This window comes from Cottoperca gobio, chromosome 6 (assembly GCF_900634415.1).
Source record: "Cottoperca gobio chromosome 6, fCotGob3.1, whole genome shotgun sequence".
NCBI classification, from domain to species: domain Eukaryota; kingdom Metazoa; phylum Chordata; class Actinopteri; order Perciformes; family Bovichtidae; genus Cottoperca; species Cottoperca gobio.
The window spans coordinates 13,204,041-13,216,181 of NC_041360.1; the positions used below are offsets into that span (position 1 = coordinate 13,204,041).

General features: G+C 42.4%; 1 protein-coding gene across 1 annotated transcript; it reads left to right on the forward strand.

Moving 5' to 3' along the window:
* The first annotated feature begins 1,323 nt into the window (after nt 1–1,323).
* Nucleotides 1,324–11,195, forward strand: LOC115009380 (genetic suppressor element 1-like). The gene is made up of 15 exons (XM_029433336.1): nt 1,324–1,365; nt 1,427–1,593; nt 1,732–1,935; nt 3,142–3,300; nt 4,206–4,483; nt 5,236–5,545; nt 5,642–5,932; nt 6,077–6,252; nt 6,409–6,521; nt 6,612–6,891; nt 7,663–7,776; nt 7,877–8,257; nt 8,461–8,763; nt 9,079–9,182; nt 9,346–11,195. The coding sequence occupies exons 1-15, from the start codon at nt 1,324–1,326 to the stop codon at nt 9,481–9,483; spliced, it is 3,060 nt and encodes a 1,019-aa protein (XP_029289196.1). The 3' UTR covers nt 9,484–11,195.
* Nucleotides 11,196–12,141: the final 946 nt, after the last annotated feature.

A 12,141-nucleotide genomic window follows, 5' to 3' on the forward strand; every position in this document is an offset into this window, starting at 1 on the left:
TCTTTTCTTCCATCCACCCATCCTTCTGGAGCAGCAGTCCGCTGTCTCTCTTTCCCGCTGCCTGTAGAGTGTGGACAGTGAGAGTTACAGCTCGCATCAATAACAGGCAGATAACGGCCCAGTCTTCAGTCTTCAAGCACAGTCTTAAATCACATCAGCCCTGGAGGGAAGCAAATGAAGAGAGAGGAGTAGAGGGGGAAAGCTTAGCACTTAAAAGGCACACAACAACAACAACAACAACAACAACAACAACAACAACAACAACGACAACGACAACGACGACAACGACAACGTCAACGTCGACGACAACGACAACGACAGTGCAGCACTGGTAAAATACACACAAGTGGAGCAGAGCTGTATTAAGAAAAGAAAAACAAGAATGCATTAATTTATGCAGCACAAAACACAACGCTGTGTTGTAACTGAGAGTTCACACACTGAGCAACACGCCGAGGGAGGAGAGAAAAGGAGACATGATGACTGAGAGTGTGTGTGTGTGTGTGTGTGTTTGTGTTTTGTGTATTTGCATATGTGTCACTGCATGTCTTCAGACCCATTTTTCTGTATGTTTGGATGACAGCAGCACATTACTGAGCTGCAGTACAGGACATGAAAAAACACTTAATGAAGCGCTCCATCCCACTGGCAGCCATTGATCCACAGCACACTGGGAGGGGACACTGACCCCAGTTGTAGATATTGAACTAACACACACACATACACACAAGCGGTTTTAAAGGTCTGTCTCAACACAACCTGGGTCTTATTTTCATAGTTTTACCTGTCACTGCTGTTAGTAACAATGACACCGCACTCAAGTTAACAGCTGAGATTTGGATGCACGACTCCCTGAAAAGAATTCAGACGGGCAAGAAACACGAGCAGCCAGGTGAGCATACAGGTCTGAAACAAATCCTCTGGTTAGTTATATAAAAAGAGGAAATTAAGGCAAACTGTAAATCTAAATGAACGATATTAAAGATGGATCAACTTTGACCTGATATACAAGATAACTGTCATTACCACCTTTCAGCATTCAGTAGTACATGAAATCTGTGTGAGGCCACTACCTGAGAGTATTTCCTTTCTTTAAGTTAGTAATAAACCGCAATAAACTACAGACCAAGAAAAGGACGTTTTTTCTGTTAAGTTGCATTAACCATGCTGGAGTTTAGAGATAAGATAGAGAGAGATATCTCTAGAGAGATAGGATAGATATCTATCGATATAGAGATCTAACTCTATATATATCTATCGGATATATATAGCATCTATTTCTCTCCTCTATCGCCCTCTATACCACTTTGATCTTGACCTGTTATGACATATCAGACCCACTGTTCCACTCCGCTGAGCCTCTGGGTGAAGACCCGATGGATATACATAGTAATGTGGACTCTTACGCTGTGTGTCTCCCTGTCAGGTTGAGCCGAGTGTTCAGGGACTCAGTAGGGAGCGGGTGGGTGCTGAGAACACCCAGCCACAACAGGATAAGAGGACTCCACCCACTCACTCACCTCACCACCTGACTCACCCCTTTGGTCTCACCCCCAGCTCTGTCATGCAGGACCCCAGAATACAGAGTCTTAGGTGAGTGCAACACACACTCATAGTTTGACCATATGTGTATGTATGAAAGTAAAGTCATTTTGATTGACTTCATACAGAGCCCATTTGAAAGCACATAAAGCAGTTTTTAGAATAATGCTGTGTGCACTCCTTCTGCAGTTTGCCTGGGCAGATGCACCACGTGGTACCCTCGGGTGCCATCCCAGAGGAGTACCTGAGAGCGCTCCGGCCCTTCGCCACCTCAGATGACCTCCGACTGGCTTCTCTACCTCTGACTTTGGACCCTGCTGTTGCGGCTCATGCTGCAGCTGCTGCTGCTTACTATCATCCTGCCTACATGCACCACCCGATGTCCTTACCAAGGTAACAATACCAGCTTAAACTCTCAATCCTTAATAGTGGTCGGATGATATGTGTTTTTCAATGGTCGATGCAGATATTTAGAGACCAGGGCGGCCGATATATTGTTATTGTTTTTTGTTTGTTTTTTATATTTGATGAAATACAACAATTTAATAATAATAATAACATATGAGACACATAATTGCTGAATTTAAATGAACATTTATTTAACAGTTATTGTCTGTATTGTCTCTGTTTGTGAACTGCAGACAGAGTTCACAAATTCTAAATAAAAAGAAATATTAATAAATGTAATGGTAATCAAAAACCTATACTTTGTAAAAAAAACAACAACTTATGAATGAAAAATAAATAGAGTTTTGGTGCATTTAACGACAGCATTTATCAGCAGATAGCAGCATCTCCTTGTTTCTGAGAGACAGCTAAAATGTGTTAACTTGCATACATTTAAAATAAATAAATAATATGAGTGTTGTGGTCTTTCCTGGTGTCGGTTCAGTGAAAGACAATATTAAGTAAATAACCTGCCTTGTGAGCGATGCCGATGTGATTTTCTTCAAATGGCTTTAATCAGTCCGATAAATCAGTCTACCACTAATCCTTAACCATTCAAACTCATGCTATCTAGTCACCCACATAATATTAGACTGAATAGATATTTGATTGAAAGGTGCAGTAGTAAAAAATTAGAGTACATCACTTACAATACATGAGAAGTTGTTAAACAACATGTTTGATCCAACCGAAGTTTTCTAATCTAAGAGGAACTTTGGGAACGTTAGGGTACAAATGTTTAACTATCCTGCTCTGATAAACATGGCATCTTTTAAAAAGCAAAAACTACCATAAAAAGTGATTAAAGTGTCTAAAACAGATAAAAAAATTATCAAAGAAGTGAAAAGTTCATGTTGTCAGTTAAGTTGTAAGTTTATGTTAGAATGCAGCACTGGACAATGAAAGAATCGAACATGCTGCTAAAAGCCAGGAGTAGGCCACTCCCCTTTCCACTCTCTAATTAATGAGTAGACTAACATTTTTCTTTCATATTTCTAGTTACCCTATAACACCTCCTACAATACTTTCATACATGCATTAGCCTTTTAACTGTTGCAATGTTACCTTTACATGTCAGGTAATCGTTAATCTTTTTCCCACTTGGCCTGTGCAGATATAGTCTAACTGGTTTACCCTATTCATCTGTCACAGGATGGAGGAGTCCCTGTGTCTTTCTGCTCTGCGGTCGCAGTTCTACTCTGTACCTGCAGGGGGCGCCTTCTCTCCTCTTCACCACTCTGCCCTACACTTGCACCTGCCTGGAAGCAGATACCCAGGAGAACTAAACCACACAGCAGCACTGGCTGAGAGGTAACACACACACATGCATGCATTTCTCTCTCTCTCTCGCACTCTCTCCTCTCTCTCTCTCTCTCTCTCTCTCTCTCTCTCTCTCTCTCTCTCTCTCTCTCTCTCTCTCTCTCTCTCTCTCTCTCTCTCTCTCTCTCTCTCTCTCTCTCTGCAGGGCTGTGTAATCTCTCTCTGCAGGGTAGGCACAGGTTGCTGAGTGTGTGATATTTTTAGCACACACCCCGCTGTGCCTCCTATACACTCATCACACACACACTGCCCTTCACACACACACTGTACTCCAGTACAAATGCGTATGCAAGCCCTGTGCACACATTAAATCTCACACATAAGGAAGTCTCTTTTACCGCCCTCTTTCTTTCTTTCTCTCCATTTTCTGACAGCTCCTTTCTCAGTTGCACAATACACATTGTTTCCCAGTGGGATAATGCACGAGAGAAATGTTTGTGTTTGAAATAGTATTTATCATCTGTTTCTGTAATGGCTCCTGCGTATCCTGTAGGTTTGTTTGTGTGTTATTGATTGCTGCTGAATGTGTTTTGTTATGTGTGTGTGTGTGCGTGTGTTTTTCCTGTGGATACCTATTAAGTGTTCATCTGCTCTTGCTCAGTCATGCTGTGTATGGATTATATTCCTCATGGTAAATGTGTATATTTGTGTGTTTTTTGCGAGTGTGTGTGTATGTTTGAGCAGAAATGTTTGTGTGAGGTTCACCAGTGTGTGGTTAATATCTGCCTCATGTTGGGTGTTGCATCTCTCACCTTCTCCCCCTGTGTGTGTGTGTGTGTGTGTGTGTGTGTGTGTGTGTGTGTGTGTGTGTGTGTGTGTGTGTGTGTGTGTGTGTGTGTGTGTATGTGTGTATGTGTGTGTATGTGTGTGTGCATACTTGTCAACCTCCCCCACAGGCTACAGATGGAGAATGAGCTCCGCCAGCGAGAGAGAGAGCAAGAGCGTGAACGAGAAAAAGAAAGGGAGCGCGAAGCAGGGCTGGAACGAGAGCGGGAGAGAGAGAGGGAGGAGGAACGGGAGAGAGAGCTGGACAGACAGAAGGAGAGGCAGAGGGAGAGACAGCAACAGATGGTCAGAGCGGCCGAGAGCCACTACCTGGCTGAGCTGCAGGCTCGGAGGGCACCACCGGAGGACAGGGCCAGGCCAGGGGAGAGGCTGACCCCGAACAGACTGGGTACACACACACACACCCACACGCACACACAGAGTTAAAGTAACTTGTAATGGTATTATGGCTCAGGGGGAAGTTACCAAAAATAGGTATTCTGAGTAAACTTGAAAGTTTTACTCATTGACCAGATTGACATTCATACTATTGTAAATGGATGAAGATAAGACCTACTCTTATTATGATAATAATAATAATTAATAATAAATTGAATTTCTATAGCGCTTTTCTAGAACTCAAAGTCGCTTGTCCTTACTATAGCACAGTGGTTGGTCGTGCAGAACAGTAAATGCACTTGGTGTTGCTCAGCGGCACATTGAAACTTGTTGTGTGATGTCAGATAGTGCCATTATATTTTTCTTGCTATCCAATTTACGGCTGTAATATTTTCACAATCCTCAAACTATTATTGCCCTTATTGATATTGTGGGTTCTCATGAATATTGTTGCAGTGTCGGATCAATTTAAACCTATTCGTAGTTCTTTCTTCTCTCAATCTGTTGGGTTTCATAATGGATTACAAATAAATATACAAAGTGTACATATTGAAATGTGAATGTGTAAACAACCTACACAGCACTACATTCATTTCTTTTTAAACTTTTAGTTAACAATGTAATGGTGATCCATCATCTTGTCCACCCTTGTCAGAACTGCAGTGCAAGATGCTAAATGATGTCTGAATAAATCCCATCCAAATACACACAGTGCTATCGGCATACAAAATAATTTATGGTTTCCAAACTCTGGTTCCCCAGATAAAATTAAGGACTCAGAGCACCCAGGTTTCCCAGCACCCAAACATCTGTCCCTGCAGTCTGGTCTTCACTCCTCCAGGGGCTCTATTCCACACCCTGTTCCCAGCCTGGTGCCTTCTCACCTGGGGAAGCATCATGCTGCTGCTGGGGGGATCCATGGAGCTCTGGCAGCTGCCATGATGACTCAGAGGGCCAGCGAGGCGGCGTGGTTAACACGGCAACGAGGGCAAGGACAGGAGAGGGAGGGTCCACTGGAGATGGGCCTCAGGTCACCTGGGAAAGGGGTGGAGCTGAGGAGAGAAAATCACAGGTAAAAATGCCAAAAGTTTTAGAAATGATGACTCCTGCAATGCCATTCAGTGTGGTGAGACTTTAATTGTATTTTGTTTTTTATTTTCCTAAACAGAACCAATTCAGTCCATCACAACCATGCAGGCAACAAAGATGCACCTCCCTGCCTCGGTGCGCCACCTCCCCTCATCTCCCCCAAAGGTCCCCATCATCCTCCTGCCCCTACGACTACACTGTGGAACCCAGCCTCCTTTGTCGACACCCCCGCAGACTCCCGCAGAAAACTCAACCCTCCGACACCGCCAAGTCGGCCACCTCCAGGACTGACCAGAGCCGACAGGCCGTCTCTGAGTTGGGGGGAGAAGCTGGAAGAGGGAGGCAGAAAGAGGGCGGAAGGCACAGAGAGGTACACCTCGCTGTTGGGATCTAGTTTACAAGAAGCAGGTTCCTGGAACAAGGCAGAGCAGGACAGAGCCATGCAGAGTCTCTATCACCGGCATCACATCAATAACCTCCACCAGAGATCCTATGTGCCTCCGTCTGTTCCCAGTACCTGCACTGACCTGGTGGGACGGTGTCAGGCAGCTTCTCCGTCTCCGATGAGGGAGCGACAGATTCAGCCTCCCAACAGCATGCTGGTGTATGACGAGGTTCTCCAGCAGCACCGCCGGCTTCTCAGCAAACTGGACCTGGAGGAGAAGAGAAGGAGGGAGGCCAGAGAGGGAGGTGAGTACGATGAGGAAGGATAAAGAGTCACAGAGGTGGAAAGAGAGGGGGTTTACTGACAGGGGGAAGGGGGTGGTAGGCAGAAGAGATGACTACATACTCCTTCAATTTCTTTATGATGAAAGATCATTTTCTCTCTTGTTCTTCCCTCACCAGGTTATTACTATGACCTGGACGAGTCATATGACGAGAGTGACGAGGAGGAGGTGAAAGCCCATCTGAAGAGAGTGACACAACAGCCCCCACTCAAACTGGAAGCATCCTCCGAGGTGCGTAAACATCATAGACTTCATATATATACATGGTTTGAAAATGTTTGTTAAAGGGATATTCACCTGCTTCAATGTCTCTCTCCAAAGAAAGTGGATTTTATGCGTGTGTGTGGTCTGACCACACTGGCCAACCGCGATGAGCTTCTGGCGCGAAAGAGGAGGAAGAGGAGGAGGATGATGAGAGAGCGCAGCCTCTCTCCGCCGGCCGTGCGGGGCAAGAGAAAGGCCTCATTACCTTCAACACCTACACCTTCCTTAACTACACCGTACTCTGCCGAGCAGATGGACAGCACCCCGGAACTGCATGAGAAAAAAGACTTCCTCCATATGTTCAACCTCTCCCATGTCAGCCCACAGCAGAGGAGAGGTAAAAACCTGTTTAGCATCCACACACTTCCTACGTGCTACTTTGCTTTCTTTACAGTTGTTCTGGTGATTCCCTGTGCGATACTCGATTTCTCTCAGTTTTGTTTTTTTACTGAGGCTGTAGGAGGGGTGAGAACAAAACACAGCTAGGAAGCATCTTGAGAGGAGGTTGTGGCAGGATTTTCTTCTTTCTCTAGCAAGGGTAGATTTTAATCCACAGCCTGTTTTAAATAAATAAAACAACTCAAACACATTTTTACTGTAACAATGTAGATATACACATTTAAAATATTGTCACATTTAAATATTTAGAGACATTTTGGTATGTCCTTTAACACATATGCATACAGTATTAATGCCGTATTAGTTTATGTAATATATGTCGCAAATACAGTAACCCTGCAACAAACACTACTTTACATTAATTACAATAATTACAATTTACAATAATCTCATCAAAATGATTATAATACAGAATTATGTTGGTGAAAGTTGCATTTTAAAATACCGTTTGTATCTTAACAAGCCAATCTTCTCTTCTGAAAAAACCTTGATATATATTTATAAATATATATATATATTTTTTCAAATGAAAAGGATGAGTCTTCATTAAATGTGTGTGGCCATACATGTCTGTGATCGTGTTGTACTGGACATTACCTCAGGTCACAAGTTTGACTTTTTTTCATCAGTTCCTTGTGCCTGTCAATATTTTAAACCATATTTTCAAATATGAATGACAGGTGTTCTCATTCTGTCTTTTTCTCTGTAGATAAGGAGAGGACAGAGGAGCTGCTGAAGGCCATTCAGAGGAAGACTGTGACATTAGACACGCTCAGATTTAATCCTTTACCTCCATGTCGCAGTCCTCCGGCTCCCTCAACTGGTGAGAGACACACACACACACACACACACACACACACACACACACACACACACAGTCGTGTTTAAAATATTTCTAAAAAAATGTACAAATTTGTCTTTAGGTAACTCCTCGTCAGTCCCTCTGCCGAGTCAGGCAAATGGACATCTGTACCCAGACTCTCCAAGCCCCTCCCCTCCATATTTACACAAACCCAAACATCTCCCCCATAATGACACATTCAAACCCTCCATGGACTCCTACGTAGCCCGCATCCCTCCAGCCTTGGCTCCCCATCGTGAAAAAAATGAATTTATGGAGCCTCAGCCAAACAGGAAGCCCCAGGGCCTGCAGAACGGTGTTGTTGCTTCTCCTCAGAAAAAGGAGCACAATCATGTGCAGAATGGACGGAATCGGCCCTGGGAAAGGTTCACACCTGAGGCCTTTGCTCAGCACTTCCACCAGGCTGTGTTGCAGTCAACACACAACACACTGCAGAACAAAGGTTAGCCACTAACTCCCATAGGTGCATGACCATTAGGCTTGATTGTGAATCTAAAAATGACAATTTTCTGCCACCTAGTGGTGTATATGTGTAATGTCTTAGCAGTTCAAATGTATATTAGTGACCATATTGAATCCTTGATAGCTACTAAAACTGGCTGCATAGACTGACATTACCTTTTTGTCGCACTCTTTTCTTCCTAGGAGTCTCAAATTGTGTCAGCGAGACTGGCATGAAGGCTGACCGCTCGTTGCCTCACAATGTCTCTCAACTGAACAGTTCAACTCCTCATCATGCCCCTCACCATGCACACATCAATGGCCATCTCTTCCATTCCCTTGTAGCCAGCGGGGACACTCCAGGGCCGCGGGAAAACCTGTCTGATGAGGACGAGGAAGAATCTGGTCCGGAGGAGGAAGATGAGGAGGAGGAGGAGATGGAAGAAGCTCCAAGGAAGTGGCAGGGTATTGAAGCTATTTTTGAGGCCTACCAGGAGTATGCAGATGGTGAGTCAATGTCCAGTCCCTGTTTTGTATGTAGCCCAAAATGTGTCCCTGCGGGCTTAAATTTTTTACTGAACACATGTTCCTCATATATTCTTTTGGAGATTTTAGAGAAGTGATATTGCTATCAGTACAGTAGATTTATAAAAACAATCATGTAGAAGTTTTGATTGGGGCCAAAATATTTTAGTTGGAAGGCCAGATTTAACCTATGGGCCGCTATTTTGACTGGACTACACTATACTCTCAGATCATTTGTTTGAAAGAGGTATTAGAATGGATATAATGTCCGCTCATTTGTGTTTTCTCTCTGTACAGAATGGACTATAGAGAGGCAAGTGCTTCATGGTCAGTGTAAAAGACTTGAAGCACAGAATTACAATCTGACCAGAACTGCAGAACAGCTCTCTCTCACAATGGGGGTAAGTATCTGAGACCACACTTGCATGCAGATATGTGTGCTTTCATCTTTTTAATGTCAGTGTTCCTATTTTCATATTTGTGCTTACAGTTTGTATGTGATGCAGCTAAGTGCAGAAGGTCTCGGTTCTGTAATGAGAGTTGTGTCTGTCCTTCGTTTGTCAGGATCTGGTGAGTCAGAGGCAGAAAGTGAGAGAGGAGAGGGAGCAACTGCAGGCCCAGCTTGAGCACTTCAGGAGGTGTTTGACTCTACCTAACATTCACTGGGGCAGGGGGCAGGTCAACGGGCACACGCCGAGGTGACCTCTGACATCAACTCCCTGACGGATACACCTCTGACGGCGAAGGAACAGTAACAAGAACAAGACTGGAGCCAGAACACTCTCTGCACTTGAAGCACTTGAAGGAGCCGATCCTTGTCTTGTTACCCCTTCTGGCAAATCAGTTATGTTATTCGACTGATTACCTGCCATGTTTGCCACGGTGACCGTAAACCATGGTGACCATATAGTCTGGGCATTTCCGCTCTCTCTCTCATTCTGCCTCTGGATTGTAACAACACTGTGTTGGTGGAACAGCATCTTTGTCAGAGTAACGCTAACCATCCCCACTAGTCCCCGTTTTAGCTTTTAGGACTTTCCACCATTTAGCTCATATCATATACATTTTTGCTTAAAATATATTGATCCACACTAATGAGATGTATCACGTGGCACAAATCTGTAGCCTCTCTGGACAGAAATGAGTAGAGATTAAGCGTGCAGCGGTCACTTGGTTAATGCTCAGAATGAAAATTGAGTCAAGGAATCAAAGCACACCTCAGGCCTTAAACTTCATAGGATGCACTTGAAGTGGAATTGGAGGAAATACTTGACCGTCCTCTGTGTGGAATAATGTTGTAGTGTCTATTAGCACCGTATCTGACAGATGAAGCCGTTTGTGTGCTGGTAAAGCTTCTACAGAGGATAGGAAACATCTAAAAGATAGAATCTATATAATGGCAAATGGTATCGATTAAGTTTTTTGAGGTTTAATAAATTTTCCATTGGTAATGTCACTTGTGATAGACGAAGAATTTTTGTATGTTTTATTGTTTGTTAACCATTTCTTGTGGGAAGCCATATGTTTTGCTTGAATTGCTGCTGGTCAGAATAAAAAATGTTTAGAAAATAAAGGATGTTAGGACAGTTGTATTTGAAAAATGTTAATTGATGTCAAAATGTTTGGGGGTTGACCTAGATGCACTGGAGGTGGAAGACAACATGGCAAATGTCAGTTTTAGTCACACATGATCAAGTTGTCATAACGATTGCTCAGATGATTCATCCCAGAGTTTGTGTCTCTCCACATGCCTATAAATGTCGATAAACTTGAAGAGAATAAAAGTTGTGATATTTTTAAAAGGCCTTTTGCAATATTCTACATATGTTCTTAATAATTGGCATTGAGTGAGTACTTTAAGACATATTTTCCAGCCTTACAATATTTTGAAAAACTAAGTTAAATGATTTTGTCAAGAAAACTAGAATGTTAAATTATTATTCAGTTAAATGTCAGGACTGTCAAAACTGATGAATGATATATTTTCACTTGATACTCGTAAAGTACTTGAAACCAATCTCTAATTGTTTATGGGTGACATAAACATCCGAATGGCACTATCCCTCTGTGGATAACAAACTCCTACTCTTCTTTTTATCTTTTGATGAGATTTATTGTTGTTCAAGATATATAAAACTAATTCATAATTTCTGCCCCTTTCCCTCTGAATATTGAAATCCTAGGAGCCGATTCCTACAAGCATAAGCTACAGTAGCAATCTCTCAAAAACACCTGACTTTCCTGCGTCACCTGTTCAGTCTCCTCTACAAACTTGCTGTGAAATCCTGCATATTTGTTTCAATCAGTTGTCATGTAATGTATTATTTGGGCTGTATAATTGTGATGAATTATTTATTAACATATATTGCTGTACATTCTGAAGGAAATTTACATTAAAATATTTGTAAAATGTCTTATCAGTCATTGTCATTTATCTGGGGGGGGGGGGGAGAGTTTTTCACTTCTGATACATATTTAATTTCCCTCTCGATCAGCTCCATGTTTCCTGAATTAGCAAGTACTCTGAGAAAGGTTTCAAAAAAATAAATAAAAGAGCCAGGTATGTCTTGTTTGGTTCAAAAACTGCTCCAAAATCTCAAATAGGTGATTAAACTGGGTCTGTGAAGGCTATAGCATACGATTTACATCATTGTCATACACGTCAAACCAGTGACTATCATGTGGATGTCGTCCTGGAAAAGACTTCACTCATCAAGATAATTAACATAGGATAAAAGCAGTGATGGAAAGACATTAACTACAATTACTAAACTACTGTACTGAAGTACAATTTAGAGGCACTTTGATCTTACTTGAGTTTGTCCATTTTATGCTACTTTATACTTCTACATTTCAAAGGAAAATATTGTATATTTAGCTATATCTTTTACCCTGTGATGTTAATACTTTTACTTAAGTAAAGCATCTAAATAATTTTTCCACCACTGGATGAAAGTAATAAATTACAATCATTGTGTTCATTTCCAAGGACCCTCGTCTATAAGGGTGGACTTTCACCTTTTTTTCCATTTTATGCTACTTTATACTTTTACTACATTTCAAAGGAAAACATCTTTTATTACACTACATTTATTTGACAGCTATAGTTACTTTGCGAATTTAAAGTTCTGTACAACCACACAGGTGTTTTCAATCACCCTAGCTGATTAGACCTCAAGTCAGGTGTAAATTGGGTGGAGCTATGCAGGGATGAAAGTGATTTGTGTTGATTTCCAGGGACCCTCATCTCTAAGGGGATGAGTGGACTCAAAGCACGGCAATAAAATGTAACCCATAGCACAGAGCCATGGGAGCTCAAGCATTTAGGCATGTGCTGATTCCATAGAGTTGAATGTGGAC

What these genes read in the sequence shown, in the direction of transcription:
- LOC115009380 (XM_029433336.1), top strand. Translation starts at nt 1,324, where the DNA reads ATGACATATCAGACCCACTGTTCCACTCCGCTGAGCCTCTGG. An exon ending in CCACTCCGCTGAGCCTCTGG is followed by an intron (nt 1,366 to 1,426) that starts GTGAAGACCCGA and finishes TCTCCCTGTCAG; the next exon opens with GTTGAGCCGAGTGTTCAGGG. An exon ending in AGCTCTCTCTCACAATGGGG is followed by an intron (nt 9,183 to 9,345) that starts GTAAGTATCTGA and finishes TTCGTTTGTCAG; the next exon opens with GATCTGGTGAGTCAGAGGCA.